The 18345-nt window shown below is 38.5% G+C and overlaps 1 protein-coding gene across 4 annotated transcripts in view; it reads left to right on the forward strand.

The window, feature by feature from the left end:
• LOC122562502 (splicing factor SWAP) overlaps window positions 1-13480 on the forward strand; it is a 135409-nt gene extending 121929 nt beyond the window's left edge. For 3 of the 4 annotated variants that reach the window (XM_043715343.1, XM_043715341.1, XM_043715340.1), the window contains 4 exons: window positions 2824-2934; window positions 6051-6089; window positions 8827-8899; window positions 9688-13480. In XM_043715343.1, coding sequence (XP_043571278.1) covers window positions 2824-2934; window positions 6051-6089; window positions 8827-8899; window positions 9688-9753 — 289 coding nt within the window. In that variant the 3' untranslated portion in view covers window positions 9754-13480. The remainder of the gene's footprint in view (window positions 1-2823; window positions 2935-6050; window positions 6090-8826; window positions 8900-9687) is intronic. The other variant, XM_043715342.1, reaches the window with a different exon arrangement.
• The last annotated feature ends 4865 nt before the right edge of the window (window positions 13481-18345 follow it).

The raw sequence follows: 18345 nt of genomic DNA on the forward strand, positions 1-18345 counted from the left end.
TCCCCACCCCCACCCTCCTCTAGCTTATCTCTCCACGCTTCAGGCTCTCTGCCTTTATTCCTGATGAAGGGCTTTTGCCCGAAACGTCGATTTTGCCTGTCCTCGAATGCTGCCTGAATTGCTGTGCTCTTCCAGCACCACTGATCCAGCCTCTGAAAAGTATCCCTTTCAGACCCAGCCTTCTACCCTATCCTTGAAACCCCACATTACCACTGCTAATCCACCTAGCCTGCATATCCCTAGTCATCAATTTAGCACGTCCAGTCCACCTAACCTGCACATCTTTGGAATGTAGGAGGAAACCAGAGCACAGAATGGAAACCCATGCAGACATGGGGAGAACGTGCAAACTCCACACAGACTGTAACCCAAGGCTGGAATCAAACCCAGGTCTTGAGCGCAATGAGGCAGCAGTGCTAACTAACCACTGACCTACCATGCCGCCTCTTCTTAAGGGCAGTTAGAGTGGACAGTTAATTTTACTTTGCCAGTGACACATGCATTCCATGAAAGAATTTAATAAAAACACCAACATTGTGTTGCCCTCATTTCAGTTGTTGTCTGCCACATTAAACTATTGTTGCTTTGTAGCACTTCCCCACATAATGAACTAAAGTCATTATTTTAACAAAAAAATACAGTCCAGAGCTGGTAATTTCCTAGCAATAGAAATCCTGTAAAGATTACATTATTGATGCTTATCTTGACCATGGTTGAGTGCTTGACCTAGCAATAGATGCACCTTGTTCCTTGCGTTCATCTAGGGCAATTTGCACAGCCCAAATCAATTTATACCTGAAATTCTTTGTGTCTTGACAATCTTAGGAAATTAACATGTAATTTTTACCAAGACCATGGTACCTTGTTGGAATGGAGGTATCAATTTGTTGGATTGTGAAACCTTAATGTCCTAACACTGTTCTAAACATTCCGACCAATCTAGGCAATTACTTTACATTTAGCAACAAATCTACTTTTGTTTGACGTGTTACAGTTTAAACCTGACCAGTCAAACCAGCAAATATTCTGGTCTTGCTATATTTGTTTTTGTCTATATGCTCAAGTCTGGTCACCATTTGAGTGATCCTTTCTGTATTTTGGTATAGTTCATGTCAATTTGTTGAGAGTGCAAGGTGATCACATGACTAGTGTGGCTCCTGTATGGTGAACCTTTAGAAATGACTTCATATTCCCTTGTTGCAAGCAGCCCCCAAATACTCAACAATTGCTTGTTTCTATTTTGCTAAAGTTACAGGGCTTCATAAATGAAAGAAAATCTAACTCACAACAGGGTAGTCTAGCAATCCCCTTGTAGAAGTTGATGTTAACACTCGTGGGATTTTCTAGTGTTAAACTTGTTCTTAAATAATATTACAATCCATCAGAATCTTCAGTTCTTTAATTTTCCAAATACTGTGCATTGAGGATAGATAGCTTTTAGATGGACTGTGAAAAGTGGATAGAGGAGGAAAATGGAGTTGAAAAATGTCGTGCTGTAAAAACCCAGCAGGCCAGGCAGCATCCGAGGAGCAGGAAAATCGACGTTTCGGGCATAAGCCCTTCTTCAGGAATGATAATGGTTCAATTGCTCCTAAGACAGTTTTGCCCATTGCAAATGTGAACATCACCAGTTTTTTTTAAGATTAGTAAATTAATGAAGCCATTTGCATTATGGCAAAGTGTAGATTCTCAAAGATTATGTTCATATGTCACATTATTTTAATAGAAACATAGGAAAACAGTAATAGGTAGACATTTGGTTAGGAAAATCTTGGGAAATCCAGGTAATTAGTGATTCTGGAATACCGTTTCTCCTCACAGGATAAATATCAAACCTTGTGAACTAACATTGCTATGATTCCATTTTTTTTTAGTTTTCCCCTTGACTTGCAAGCCATATTCAGCATTTAACATGCTGTTTTAGCATACTTCAAGGTGTCTTGAGCCTTGCTACTGTGTGGCAGCTTGGGGCTGGAAATTCTATACGCAAAATTATTTCTAACACTTGCCTTTTACCTTCTGGAAATGTGCATTCTGCAGGACTGGTTATTGTCAGTTCTTGAGTATAACAAGTGTTATATTTAATTATATTTAAGAAGAAGGCAAACATATGATAAATTCAAGTACTGGATTTCATTAAAACTGGATTTCATTGACTGGATTTGTACACCACTGCTATTATAAATAGTCTTTAGTAATGTTAACAACATTTGAGCCTGTCAAAAAGTTAAATGGTTAGTATCTTTGTATCATTATAAAACTTTTCAGAACATGTTTATAATATAAAATGTGTGCGCAAACTGGACATTGCGTACCTCTCTCAGTGGGCATTACAGTTTCTATTCAATCAACAAATTGCTCTCAATAACCTTGTGTCATGCAGTCCAGGTATTGGATATATACTGTATTTGATTGTGCCACGATGTGTTAATCAGACCATACAGAGCAACTTTAATTGCGTTTTTTTTTTGTTGATAATGTAATCTGAAGGTGGCAATTTTATATATATGCAGGGGCTACATGTGGCAGAGGGCAGAAGATGTCTGTGATGTTCCGGTGACACAGCTACTCTTTATTCTCTTTACATGGGATTGTTCTGGTAGTTGACCTTTGTGTTTCTTGTTCTCCACGAATGTAACAATGGAATCCATCAGTGTTGGAGTGTTTTCTTTGCACCTTGATCTATTTCAAGACTCAAATGAGTTTTTTTAGGTTTAAAATATGCTTCAAGTGTCACTGGATCTTCCTGATTTCTGACCACTGCCGCCTCTGCCTTCTTATGGGACTGAATTTATTATACTGTACCCACTGCCAACTTTTCAGGGAGAACCTAGAAAGAAAGACTGAAAACTTGGAAACAGATTTTAGAAGATTGGATGGCAGACCTCGACGCAGACAGGAATACCAACCTGTGCAGCACCAGACATGCCATGAGTGAGCCCAGGGAGTCCACTTCATTATGGAAAAATAAATAAATAAAAGCTCAAGAAGCACTCCCAGAGGTTTGACCATGATGAGTCTAGGGAACAAAGCAGGTCTAGGGCTTTATCTGAAGAGTCTAGTCAACTAACTTTGATACAGTGGACTCAGAGAAAATTTCTAACCCTCTGGTCTAACCTCAACAAGTACTTTTCATCTTCCCGATATTAGTTGCATTCGGCACTGTCTTCACAAACTCTAGCATCTATTTCTTTTGTAGTTTGATCTAAAACCAATTTTCTGCTTGATTTGGACTCAAGGAATGTAACTACAGTCAAATGGAATAACTTCAGCACAAATCTTTGGTTTGTTGCACTTGTGGATCAGTGAATAATTTTCTTGCAAGAGCTGATGTGCATAATTTCAGCTTTCAATATCATTGACAGTAGATTCACAACACCTTGTTTATTAAGTAGACTCCTTACTTTGCTGTTACCTAAATAGAACCTTATCAGGTTATAGGATGAAGAAGAGAATCTTCCACATGAGATAAATCTCCTTTTAAAAACTAGAGATTGTGAGATTTGTCCTGAAAATCCCATTTGCCTTGAATGTCCTACTGTACAAAAAGCCAGTTCAAGATAAGGGAAGTTCCTTAATTAAATCAGTCTTATCAGTTTTCCAGGAATTCTATTTCTTAACACTGTTCATCGGTTACCTAAGATTCAGCCTGTGAAAGTCAGTTGTGCTATTGCTGTTTGCTTGTTGAGTTCTTTTATGTGAGTTCTTTTATGTATGTGAGCCTAGATATTTAAAAAGTATCTGCTGTTACCTATTTGGTACATAAGAGTTCTGTCACTTTCAGCAACTTGAGATATTTAAGTTAATGGGAGCATGGATTTAAACTTAATGTCCTTGGGACAATGTGGTTCTCACAACAAGTGTCCATGGTGCTAACTCAAAACACCCTGATCCAGGTTGGAAAATTGTGGCTGATGATTTATAGCAGTTGTCAGTCAACGGGAATTTTATTTAAAAGTGTAACTTCAGTGAAATTCTTGCTGGATTTCCACACACTGCTACAGTTAAAGCAGGTGCACAGCATACAAGCCGTGCTAACCAGATGGAGGATCTCTGGTTTAGAATGAAAGGAAGAATAAGGTGCTCCCTCGGGGCACTTCTACAGAATGGCAGTATTGCACATCTGTCATCTGCTAATGTATTTAAGTTCGAAAAATTCTTGATCATAAAGAGTATTAAAGGTGGAACTGTTGTGCTATCAGGCATTACTTTGGGATACTTGAGCCAGGGTACCCAGATCTTGGCTTTATGCCTGCAGTGAATTATGTTTGGAACCATTATCTGCTGTAGTGCAATATCAGAGACTCAATGGCATCATGCCCTAGTATTGACCTGAACTTTATGACAGCGCTGTTTGAGTTACCATCCTAAAGTTAAATTTTGTTGAGAAATATTTGCAGCATTCTTGCATTTCACAGAAAAATACAGTGCCACTTGCTAGATAATAGCACCATTTGGACCATTTCCCAATGCAGATGACTACAGATGTGCTGTACTTCCAAGTGGATTGCTATGTGTTTGTTTCAGAACCTTGGGCACCAATATCATGACCACAATGTAGCCTGCTCAACCCTCCTGTTTAGCCAAAGTCCGCAGGAACATATAAAGTTTAATAAAACTATTCAAAAGTGGATCTTCTAGTAATAAACACTGGCTCCACAGGATGAGTTTAAACCTGCAGTTCTTTGACCATTTTTCCTTAGGAGGAGATAGCTTTTGGGTCTTTTGCTCATCTGTACCCATCTTAACCTAGTAATTTTAGACAGTAAAGGAAGAAAACTATAAAAATTTCCTGCTGGCCATTTAAGATGTAGCATTCCTTGAAGCCAAGGACAACTTTTCCATTTTAATTTCCAACTGCAAAGGTCCATTTTCTAATTTGGAAGTGGAAGGATGGATTTTGTAACTTTTCTCCTGCATCCTTCAGCAGTTACTTGTTTATTAAAAAGGGCTGACAGAGCACATCATTTTATGTACTGGAAATTATAATAGCCTTCAGAAACATGTGATGCCAGCTGAAAGGATTCACCCTGCTTACAATAACCCTCTTATTCTGGAATAGTTAACGTTGCTGAATCAAAGCTGTTTCTATACCAGTTTGTGCAGCTGCTGTGGAAGCTTCTATTCATCTTTTGGCTATTCATTGCAAAACTATTCACTGAAGTCACCTTTTATGAAAAGAATGTTAGAAATAGGCAAGCCCACAGATTTATGTTGTGGTTTGGATCTTTCTTTGTTGCAAAGGTTGCAGAATCCGCCTTTTGAATCATGAAATGCTGTAGGCTTGTGGAATGGCTATTTAGACCTTTAATGAGGTGAAGGTCTTCATTGTCTCCATTGCCCCAGAATCATTGTAACATTAGTTTCCAAGATCTATTTTCAAGGATTTTACTAATTCTTTGAATCTGCTAAAATGGACTTTGGATATTGGCAGGATTTTCCAAATTAAAAAGTAACAACTTGACTAAATGTATTCTGTAATTTGTTTGAAAGTTGTTTCCCCTGCAGTGAATGAGAGACAGTTTTTGAGAGTCAGAGCACACCTTAGCAGAGCTCATAGAAAATGCTTTACTGTAGTATTTGCAAAGCCATTTATTAAAGGGGATGTGTACTCAAGGAGTTGGTCCAGGATGCATGTGAAAGTCTCTCAGTGAAAAATGGCATAATTAGATTAGATTTCATTGGTTTTTGGAGGATAATGAATGAATAAGAAAATAAGATAATCTATCTCTGGTTGATCTTATTTTCTTTTCGTTTGATTAACCTATCCACCTGATACCAATTTCTTGCCCTCTTCCTCCTTTGTCCCCTAGTCTGGGAGTATGGGCTTGTTGTGCTTTTTTTATAAACATTAAATATAACTAGCTGTCAGCTCTATTGGCACCACTTCCTTGGTTTAAAAACAATTAAGGAATGTTGCTGGGCAGTATTTATACTGTAAAGGGTGGAAAAAACTATCATTTGACCATTAAATTAAATTGTGAAGGGGCATTGCCCCACTGCTTTATTTTCCCCTCCATTCAACTGGGCTTGTTCATTGGTATGTGAAGGATAACTTCATTTGAAGAATGGAGAAGACCCTACCAGAGGTAGGTCACCTAAATTTGCTGATAACAGACATGATTAGTAATTCGTGTGATTTGGAGAAACATGGAGAGATAGATCAATGTGCTTTGAAACAAAAACCTACCCTCCAGCTTGTGTGTAGATGACATAACTACTTAAAATAGAATAGAATACATATTTAAATTTGAAAAACCATAACTTGGGCAAATCACAGCAAAAAACCCACAGATTTTATCAAGAATGCTGCAGAAACTCATCAGTTTTGGCAGCATCTGTAGAGGGAGAAACAGATAATGTTTCAAGTCCAGTATTGCTCCTCTTCAGAAGTCATACTGGACTTGAAGCATTAACTTAGGATCTCTGGAGACAGAAACAATCAGACCAGAGTTTCTTTAGCAGTTTGTGTTTACTTTAGATCTCCAGTATCCACAGTATTTTGCTTTCATTCAAGATTGTTACTTTTATTTTAATTAACCTATTTTTCTAATCAACCTGTTCAGAGATGTTATTACACCACCTCTGAAGCAGGTGGAACTTGAATCCAGCCTCCCTGGTCTTGAGCAGGGACAATACCACTACAACACAGGAGGGTCCAAATATCTATATGGACATCAGTAACGCATTTGACAAGGTTCCCCATGGGAGACTGATTAGCAAGATTAGATCTCATGGAATAAGGGGAGAACTAGCCATTTGGATTCAGAACTGGCTCAAAGGTAGAATACAGAGGGTGGTGGTGGAGGGTTATTTTTCAGACTGGAGGCCTCTGACCAATGGAGTGCCACAAGGATCGGTGCTGGGTCCTCTACTTTTTGTCATTTACATAAATGATTTGGATGCGAGCATAAGTTTGCAGATGACACCAAAATTGGAGGTGTAATGGACAGTGAAGAGGGTTACCTCAGATTACAACAGGATCTGGATCAGATGGGCCAATGGGTTGAGAAGTGGCAGATGGAGTTTAATTCAGATAAATGCGAGATGCTGCATTTTGGGAAAGCAAATCTTAGCAGGGCTTATACACTTAATGGTAAGGTCCTAGGGAGTGTTACTGAACAAAGAGACCTTGGAGCGCAGGTTCATAGCTCCTTGAAAGTGGAGTCGCAAATAGATAGGATAGTGAAGAAGGCGTTTGGTATGCTTTCCTTTATTGGTCAGAGTATTGAGTACAGGAATTGGGAGGTCATGTTGCGGCTGTACAGGACATTGGTCAGGCCACTGTTGGAATATCGCGTGCAGTTCTGGTCTCCTTCCTGTTGAAAAGATGTTGTGAAACTTGAAAGGGTTCAGAAAAGATTTACAAGGATTTTGCCAGGGTTGGAGGATTTGAGCTATAGGGAGAGGCTGAACAGGCTGGAGCTGTTTTCCCTGGACCGTTGGAGGCTTAGGGGTGACCTTATAGAGGTTTACAAAATTATGAGGGGCATGGATAGAGTAAATAGACAAAGTCTTTTCCCTGGGATCGGGGAGTCCAGAACTAGAGGGCATAGGTTTAGGATGAGAGGGGAAAGATATAAAAGAGACCTAAGGGGCAATTTTCTCACGCAGAGGGTGGTACGTGCAGGAACTGAGCTGTGAGAGGATGTGGTGGAGGCTGGTACAATTGCAACATTTAAGAGGCATTTGGATGGGTATATGAATGGGAAGGGTTTGGAGGGATATGGGCCGGGTGCTGGCAAGTGGGACTAGATTGGGTTGGGATATCTGGTCGGCATGGACGGGTTGGACCGAGTGGTCTGTTTCCGTGCTGCATGACTATCTCTCCATAGTTTTGAGCAGGGTCCACTCGTGTGTAATGCCAATGCCCTAACCATTACACCACAGAAACAGGGCACATTCAAGGTTTGGATTTGTTCCCTCCCTTTCAATGTGTTAAAATATTTGCACCAGCCAGTTCAAACATTAAGGCAAAGCCCATTTGCTATCAGTTCAATTTATGTCATTTGATATTACAAACTAATTTTCCTTTTTTCATGTTAACCAAACCATTTTGGGCCTGTCAAGCACAGGCTCCCCCTGCCTTTTTTGATTTAACAACATACAGTAGATTGATTTCAGATTTTGCACCCAATTAGTAATTTAATTTTAAGTGTTTTGTCTTCCTTTATTTTAAAATTTATTGGTGCGGGTAAAAATTTTTTTACTGTTAAGTTTTGACACTTCACTTGTTGACAGCTTTGCACAAGCTCATGTATTCTAATTTTACCAGATTTTTATTTATTCCTCAAGCCACAGAGTTTGAATTGTGAATGTGTAGTCACATGAACATGCTAAACATCTCTATTTGGCTGATATGTTAGAGTTGACTGGAAGTTCACATGTTTGTGCTAAAAATAGTTTTCTTGGACATTTTTCCAGCTTTGTATTATGCAAATGTGAATAACAGATGTCTTGCAAAGACCCAACTGTTAAGAACTAAGAACAAAGCTAAATTGTCAATAGGACTGAGTTTGAACTATGCCCTTAAATTTAATACATAATTTTCTGCCATATAGTTCAGTGCTTATTGTTAAATATTTCAGTCTTTTGTTTTCTTACAGTTACTTAACAAAATTAGTAGAAATAGCACACACTATAGGGAAAAGTTTGATTAAAATAATGAGGTGGGCTGTAGATATACATCCATTATGTGAATGATGCAGCAATGTCAGATACTTTCTGATGTAGTATAATTGGGTTCCTGTTGCACAATGCATTGCAGACAAATGACATCAGTTTCAATGCAGAGCTATCAAAATACAATTTTTCCCCCATTTACAGGGGCGGCTCTCAGGAAAAGGATGAAACAGCATCTCCAGAATTGTTATCATCAATGCAGAGTAAAATAACTCAGGTAGGAATTCATAATACTAGCTTTTTCATTATTATTTATTTTTGGAATATGGGTGTCATTAGCAAGGTTGTCACTTTAGGGACTTGGGAACAGGAGTAGGCCATTGAACCCATCAACCCTACTCCATTGTTCAGTTAGATCATCGTTGATCATCTACCTCAACTTCACTTTCCCATGCTATCTCCCTGCACCTTGATGTTGTTAGCTCCATATATCTATTGAATTCTGTCTTCAACATGTTCAGTGAATAAGCTTCTACAGCTTTCAGAGGATTCCAAAGGTTCACCATCTTGGTCAAGAAGTTCCTGCTCATCTTAGTTTGAAATGGCCTGCCCCTTATTCTGATGATATGTCCCCGCTGTACACTTAGCAGTCATCTACCCTGTCACATCCTGTCAGAATTCGGGTTTCAGTGATATTACCTATCATTCTTCGAAATTGTGGAGAATAATAGGGTCCTTTCATTTGTGAGTATAAAACTTCAAAGATTGAAATCAAATAAGAATGCAGAAAGTGCAGCAGTCTTGAGGGCATCAGTTTCTACTCTAGATTTAATTACTTTAAAACAAAAGGAAATATGTAAGATTGAATTTCTCACAAGATTATGTTTGATAACCATACTGGTGCAGTGCATAGGGATGTGTTCCTTTTCCTATACTGCAACAACAACACTCTTCTGAAGTATTAAACTCACTATAAAGAGACTTGGGTGACCTGAGGTGGTGGGTGATGCTGTATAAATGCACTGCTTTGAACAGATATCTCATTCTTATTTTCATTTTGCATAGGATCTAATGGCCAAAGTGAGAGAAATGCTGGCTTCTTCAAAAGATGTGCAAAGTAATGTGTCATGAACAAAAACATTTGGGCCCCGTAAGAACACATGGATCCGAAGTGGCTTCACAAGAAGTTTGGCCTGCCTTGTTGCAAGAACGTATTTATTTTGACAATTTGGGCAGCATTCAACTTTGGCAAAAGCTGTTTTGTATAGCTCATTTTGATAAGTATGGTTTGAACTGAGACCTTATTCTGTTATTACTGTTTTGCAATTTCCCTCTCCCGTTCTTGAATGCAGCAAACTCTCCAAGTGCTCTGGGACGTCTGAATTTCCAGCAACATCTCTGAATATTTGGGGGTGTACTTTGTATTGAGCACCAGAAACTCACTGTCTACAATCATTTGTGATTACCAGACAGAAGCTTAGCTTATCCTTCTGTGAAGGAGTTTTACTACTTGATTTCTACAAAGATGAGGTAACATCTCATTTTGTAAATTTGAAGAGTTCTACCAATGTAAATCTTTGTTAGCAACTTTTTGGGGTTTCAGCCTTGAGAGAGAATGCACACACTGGTCTTGAAGATCAGTAGTAGCACGGCAGAGCATAATATCAACATTACCTATGATACAGTGTGTATCAGCCATTTTCTGAAAACAGTGCATTTATTTAAACAACTGCGTATATAAATTTACTTTAATTCACACTTTAAAGATTTTGTGAGAGGGCTCCAGTACAATTTTCAACCACAGAGATTTAAAATTATTGAATTATTAATGGTAATTTATTTCTTAGGAATAATGATTAAATGTTTATTTGTAGAAAGCGCTCACTTTTAATCTACTTGAGAAAAGTATTTTTCAAGTTACTGCTCAGTTAGTGCTTGGTGTTTTAAAAAATTGGCTATTTTGGCATTGTCACAGCCTGTTAATTCACTGTCCCACCATGTTGATGCTATTACAATTCACAGTTGCAGTGATGTGACCTGACACAAGTTTAGAGGAAGGTTTGATCTCATACAGGGTAAACGTGATTTATATGATTGCATTTTTGGTAAAGAAAGTATTAAATAATGTTCTGCTCACTGTGGCACAGTAGTGACATGCCTCACTGCTTATTTGGCTTATATTTTTCTGCTAATGGATGCTCTGTACTTTGCATCATTAGCCTTTGCTCTGTATTCATTAGAGCTGGATCAGTATTACATCCATGCCACTTGGCTCATTTACTTTCTTGTAAACCTGTTAACTGCCTGTACCATGACAGCAACATAACATCGTATTTTCTTTTAAAGTGCGTGGTTTACTTTTGGCTTGCTTTATTACATGCCATATCATTGCAAAGATACAGCAATATCGATCTCTGAGAATTTAAGCTAGAGTTAACACTTCTTTGTTACCACCTATAGTTTCTTTCACCCAAGCATCTGTTTCTTGATGCTGCCAAATTCTCAGAGTAGACATCCATTTAATTTATGAAGACTGTTCTTTCTGAGCTGGTTCAATATCCTTTGATTTGTTTCTTCTAATACCCATGCCCTTTGTGTAAACTCTTCAGATTTCAGAAGTTTCTCCACTATCACTATTGGGCATCTAGGTGATTGCAAATGTTGATTGTATGATGTTTTTGCCAAGCCTTCTGAGGAAGTTTAAAGAATGAGCTCCCATTTTCACATACAAGAGGTAATCAGGGAAAATTCAGATCCAAAGGAAAGAGAGACTAAGATTATGTCACATCTTGATGCTTGCAGGAAATTGAAAAACTAAAACCACCTTGCATTCCAAAGTAAACTCATTGCATCACTAAGTAAACATCTGAAAGTGCACTAAGAGTATATGGTTTATGTGTTGGCAGTGGATTGGCAGAACTCCAGTAATCTGGGTATTTAATATAGTAGATTCTTCTTTCATAGTTAATCCATTAGTTTTGAATTTATTTGAAAAAAAAATAGACTGAACTGTAATTGAATCTCACTGTTACTAGCCTCATCCTGTTGAAAACCTTGTACAGGAAATTGCTGGGCCAGCTTTCTGAAATTAAACACACGTATAATGTAAGTTATTTTTAAATGAGTTAATATAAGCATATTTGGCTCCTTAATTTTGTGATTCCTAGATTACAACTAACTGAATAAAGAGGGTGATATATCAGTAGGATAGTATAACACTTATTGACGTTGGAACCTAAGGTGAGAATTACAGGTGGGACTTGTTTAACCTCTCAAAGAATGCCTATGGTTCTTAAGACATGGTTCTTCAATCATCTGGGATGGTGGTAGAGAAGGTAGAATACATACTTTTGTCACCTGGCTTACAAAGAATAGTACATCAGAAGTGAGTTACCACCAGTCAGTGTTTGTGGAAAAAAAAACTTGGGGGGAGCAACAGTGTTGATTCAAGCTGTATTGTAATGGCAGTATATCATAAGTTTTCATCCGATAACTTGTACCTAATCCATTCCCACAGCCCTAGTCGTGTCTCAATACCACTGAAACATTTGAGTTCGATTAAAAGTTTGACTATAATTGCCTTATATTTTGTAAAGTAAAGAATTTAGTTTTTGAATTCCATACTGAAACTACTATATTTATTTACAGGGTTTTTATTTTTAAGAGTCAAGTTTATGCATAATTACTCGTTTATTTCTCTGTATAAGCCAGAGCAGTACTATTGTCTCTGCTTATTCAAAAGTACCACAGGTTCACAATGCATTTGTACTTAGTCATTAGACTCTTGGGACATGCAAAGTATTTATCAAAGATTCATTCTATGTTACCCCTCCAATATAATTCCCTCAGTATTTTTTAAGTTTATTTTGTGTTCTTTCATTTATGTACTGCAAGGAGAAAATTCCAATGGGATTTCCTGTTAATACTAAAACACATTAACAGGGAGGTTTGTTCGGCTGCAGATGAAATTCATGAGAGTGCTTTTAATTCTGAGAGAGTACTCTAATGAGACTAAAATTCTGATCTCATGCTTCAACAGGACTAAATCCAGGATCACATTAAAAGCTAGCTTTTTTTCTAACATGTTTTATGATTTCAAAAATGCTAATGCATCAATAAATTTCACAATTTGATTTTATTTTTACTGTCAGTCTCTTGGATGAGTCTCTCAGGAAAACTGCAAAATGAATTAACCACCTCATTATAAACTGTTCAGAAAAAAACACACCATTCATATCATTGAGGATGCAACCCCTCAAAGTAAGGGTGCTATGCATGTGGGACTCATTCATCTGTAATTACAAGTTTATTGCGTAATAGCATACACATTCACTCATGTTTGGTGAGCCCTAAAACTGCTTGGCATCATTATTTTGGGAAGTGTTGTGACTCCCATGAACATCGAAACAAACAGGAGCCTTTTTACGGAGCAAGGAAAAAGATTTGGGGCAAACCTCCACGTCATGCGCATAGCACTGAAGTGTATCTATAAAAGAAAGAAAAGAATTTGTGTTTGATAGCATCTTAATCTCATTTTAAATAGCCGAAGCATTTCATGTAATGAAGTGGGGTCAGTTTTATATGCAAATGCAGCAACCAGTTGCACACAGCAATAAGATGAATAGCCAATCAATCTGTTTAAGTGGCTTGCAACTTGTAAAATGTAATACATCCATATTCATAATGTTTGGTATTTGCCCTTGTCTTTTCTGTTATATAGTTATGTTTCCTATAGTTCTGTTCTCCTTCTACTTTCCACCCCACCCTTCCCTCATTTGTGGTTGCAATATGAGGTTTGGAGCCCTATCAAAGATGGGTATACTTACGAATTGTAAATAAATTACTTTTATTGACTTGCCTGAAGTGTAATTGTTCATTCAATTTTAAAACCATCACAAAATATGTTTAAGCATAGTTCAGTATATTTATGAATTTGAACAGTGTTTGAGTTTATTTTCCTAAACTTGCTTTGATGTGTCTGGAGGATTAAGCTTTTGATCACCTGGGATGATTATGCCTGCAGTTGATTTTTTTTTATTTGACTTTTGGTTTCTCCACCTGTAACTATGACTGCATTATTGAGGTTCACGTTCAGCCATTCCTCATACGATGGCTGTCCCATCTGTATGAGCTGAGACAACAAGTCTAAGTAGGCACAATGCTGTCAGTCCTCAACATAGGCATCTGCAAACATGCACAGTGCTACGCGACACTCTAAATAACCATCAGGAGCAGGAATCTGCCTGAAAGCTTCACTGTCACTGCTGAGTCAGCTTAAGCCATATTCAGAGTCTCACATGCTGCCCTTTACTAAGATCAGATAAATGGAACTTGCATTTTAGGTAGTTGTCCCCTCAAGTCAAGTTCAATGTGGCCGCCTAAACAGCAAATTTTAGTTGTCAAAAATACACTAAACTAATAGTATATCTAACCAATCTGTTATTGCAGTTGCTGGGGACTGCTTTATTCAGTCAAGGTTCCAAAAGGGAAGTATACAAGACAAGAACTGACAAATATTAAAATAAAACTTAAGTAATATCAATGATTTAATCTTGTTCAGGTGTATAATACTGTCCATGCATATAAGTTTTTACACTGTTGCAGATGGAGTTTAATTTAGGTAAATGTAAGGTGCTGCATTTTGGGAAAGCAAATCTTAGCAGGACTTATACACTTAATGGTAAGGCCCTAGGGAGTGTTGCTGAACAAAGAGACCTTGGAGTGCAGGTTCATAGCTCCTTGAAAGTGGAGTCACAGATAGATAGAATAATGAAAAAGGCGTTTGGTATGATTTCCTTTTATGGTCGGAGTATTGAGTACAGGAGTTGGGAGGTCATGTTGCAACTGTACAGGACATTGGTTAGGCCACTTTTGGAATATTGCGTGCAATTCTGGTCTCCTTCCTATTGGAAGAATGTTCTGAAACCTGAAAGGGTTCAGAAAAGATTTACAAGGATGTTGCCAGGTTTGGAGGATTTGAGCTATAAGGAGAGGTTGAATAAGCTTGGGGCTGTTTTCCCTGGAGCGTCAGAGGCTGAGGGGTGACCTTATAGAAGTTTATAAAATCATGAGGGCATGGATAGGATAAGTAGACAAAGTCTTTTATCTGGGGTGTGCGAGTCCAGAACTAGAGGGCATAGGTTTAGGGTGAGAGGGGAAAGATATAAAAGAGACCTAAGGGGCAACTTTTTAACGCGGAGGGTGGTACGTGTATGGAATGAGCTGCCGGAGGAAGTGGTGGAGGCTGGTACAATTGCAACATTTAAAAAGCATCTGAACGGGTATATGAATAGGAAGGGTTTGGAGGGAGATGGGTCGGGTGCTGGCAGATGAGACTAGATTGGGTTAGGATATCTAGTTGGCATGGACAGGTTGGACCGAAGGGTCTGTTTCCGTGCTGTGCATCTCTATGACTCTAATTAACTGCATTTCTTTCATGGTAGAGAAACTCTTAATCTACTTTGTAGTTCAAGAGTGTGAACTGCTGCATAAGGGTTTTATAACAAACATTCCTTTAGATTTGTTTCCTTCTTTTGATGACCCTGGGTGCATTTCTACCTTCAAATTCAATGATATTAAAAGTTGGCTCTGATCACCCACTACGATACCTGAAAATTTCTCAGCTGTCCCTGTGAGGAAAAGACCTTACACACCCACCCGCCACCTTATTCAAAATGACAATAGAAGTTGTCCTTAACACAGCAGATGTCGAGTATTTCTGACTTGAATCCTTTGCTGCTAGTCATCAATAGGAGCAGGATTAGGCCACTCAGCCCATCAAGCCTTCCCCACCATTCAAAATGATGAGGAAAGTTTATCCCAAGTCAGGAACAGTCTGTCCATATCCCCCTGTCTCTAAGCTGTGATACAGAGTTGTTAAGAGTTTCATCAATGTGTTAGTGATGTAGGATCCCAGTTTACAAGTTTTGCTAACACGTGCAAGTCATGCACTTGCAGCTGTCTAAAACTAAGAAACAAAATGGTGATTTTAGGATGCTGGTTATTTGTTTTACAGTGACTGTGATCTGGAACACATTCCAATATGCTCGGGGTCAGAGAGGAAATCTTTAATTTATTTTCACAGAATTAGCTTAATTTTGTTTTGACAATTCCTTTCTCACGCCAATATAACTGCAAGTTGGTGATGACTGTGAGTCAAGGGGATCAGGCTGAATCAAGCTTGTCTTTTTCTATTTCTTTTTGTCCTGTTGTCCCATGTATTCCAGACATTTTATGCCATTTCATGTGAAGCAATCAGAGTTAATCATTGTAGATGTACCAAACTGAGCTACTGAGAAGCCTGAGTGAGCACAGAGTAATAGCAATCAATTTTTAGGAGATAAAAATGCTGTGTAAGACACATTGATCATTCTCCTTTCTGGCCTCGTACTGAACTCAATTACTCACCATTGAGAAGGTAAGGAAATTTCTCTCTATTTTGCAGAAAGCTGCAAATAGACAAACAAGGAGTTCAGCCATTTGCACATTTTTAGTTAATGAAGGAAAAGAATTTGGAAGAATGGGAGCAGGATCAGAACTAGAACTAGATATTGTTTAAAAACTGCTAGCAATTGAATATTGCAATGGAAATGGGAGCTAATGTCATGGATGAATTCATTATGATAGGTCAAATGATCCTCCTGATCTGAAATACTCTTGAATGGCAAAGTACTGTCTTTTTTGGTGAAACATATATCAGGCATTATTAAATTTGTGTGTTTAGTCAACATATTGTTGCTTTTGCACCAGAAGTAGCAGAATTGTGAAATTGAGAGTTGAAATTAACTTCATTGTCTTGAGGTGACTACCAAGCAACCTAAAAATAATTATGCAGTCAAACTCGATTGAGTTGAGCTTAATAATAAAATTGGTATGAATTTCATTCCCCTTGAAGTAAAGTTGCTTTGAACAATCACTTATTATAAGGGTAATTAAGTTCCAAAACTGGAATTTAGAAGCAGGAATTAGAAAGATATATCCACATTATTAAAAGGTTTCTGTAGTGCCTGAGCTGCATTGGTTGAAACAGGATAGTTTTCAGTGTCTTGATTGCCTGGTCATCTTATGCAACAGCAATTGATTTTGTGCAAAAATAGGTTTAGCTATATTTAATCTATATACTTCATAAACATTTCTCTCCTGTCTGCAATCCATCTCTTGATTTTATAACGAATCAGAAGAAAGTGGTGAATCTTGGTCCCAGGAAACAGCAGAGAAATGCTTCACAGCAGGAACTGACATTTGTAAGCGTTAAAGATTTACAGTGACATAAGGTGCAGACTTAGTACATCTTTCTACTCATTTGTACTTTTTTTTTGGTTGTTGAGCATTTATGCTGTGGTGGATTCTTGGGGTCATGAATCTCAGCAAGGTCACAGGATGAAAATTTAGGTTAGTACATTCTGAGGCTGTGATGGAACTGTTGACAGCTGTGAAGCCCCTTCGCATTCCTTACGTTTTTTAAAATTAGTGTCCATAATCTAACTTGTCGCCCTTTGAGGCCTCATTCTTTCTCTGGAAACCACAGTGAGAAAGTAGGTGCTATTTAACTTAAAGAACCTACAGCCTAGAGGGTCCTTACCCCACTCCTCATCCCCTCTCCATCATGTGTGTATACACACGTCACTGTCACAGGTTTCACTCTCGTGCAATGCTTGAGCCTTGAAATAGGGTCCGGAGAAAGTGTTCGGGGAGCACTGCTATAAATGATTTTGTTGTAATGGTCAGTTTGTGCAAAGGAGACTGATGCACCAAAGCAGTCGATGTGGTCCAACCACATTTTGTTATAGATGGCCAAATGTGCCAGCTGAGCACAGGGATCTGTAACCATAGCATATCCCAAACTCCAATACAAAGACATTCTGGAAGCCACACTTTAACCTGTATGTTGGACCCCACTACAATGAGAACAAACGGTCATATTCAGACTGCCAGCTAGAAATCTCAATATTTGAGAACAGAGTTTGGTCCTTTCAGGACGAATGAGTTTGCTGCCAAAGCCAGTTTCTCCACACAGAGCATAGAACACAGCGAGAACAGGCCCTTTGGCCCTCGATGTTATGCTGACCTGTGAACTAATCTAAAAGTGTGTTGCTGGAAAAATGCAGCAGGTCAAGCAGTATCCAAGGAGCAGGAGAATCGACATTTTGGGCATGAGCCCTTCTTCAGGAACCATGTCTGAAATGTCGATTCTCCTAATCCTTGGATGCTGCCTGGCCTGCGCATTTCCAGCAACACATTTTCAACTCTGATCTCCAGCATCTGCAGTCCTCACTTTCTCCCTGTGAACTAATCTAAGCCCATCATTCTACACTATCCCACCATCATCCATTTGCTTATCCAAGGACTATTTAAATGCCCCTAATGTGGCTGAGTTAACTACATTGGCAGGCAGGGCATTCCATGCCTTTACCACTCTGAGCAAAGAACCTGCCTCTGACATCTGTCTTAACTCTATCACCCCTTAATTTGCAGCTATGCCCCCTTGTACAAGTAGATGTCATCATCCTAGCAAACATCCTTCACTCACTTCCAGTATAATATTTGCAATTAGATATGCACATCAACATTTAGTTTAATGTCACAAGGGTTGATACAAATTAGCCACCTTGTTCAACACTCACCTGTAGAAGATAGAATCCATCACTGTGCATATAGCATGGTGGAGGTAACTTCATTAAGAACTTTCAAAAAGGCATTGGGTCTATCATGGAATCCCTACAG

The sequence above is a fragment of the Chiloscyllium plagiosum genome, chromosome 25 (genome assembly GCF_004010195.1).
Source record: "Chiloscyllium plagiosum isolate BGI_BamShark_2017 chromosome 25, ASM401019v2, whole genome shotgun sequence".
In the NCBI taxonomy this organism is placed as follows: Eukaryota; Metazoa; Chordata; class Chondrichthyes; order Orectolobiformes; family Hemiscylliidae; genus Chiloscyllium; species Chiloscyllium plagiosum.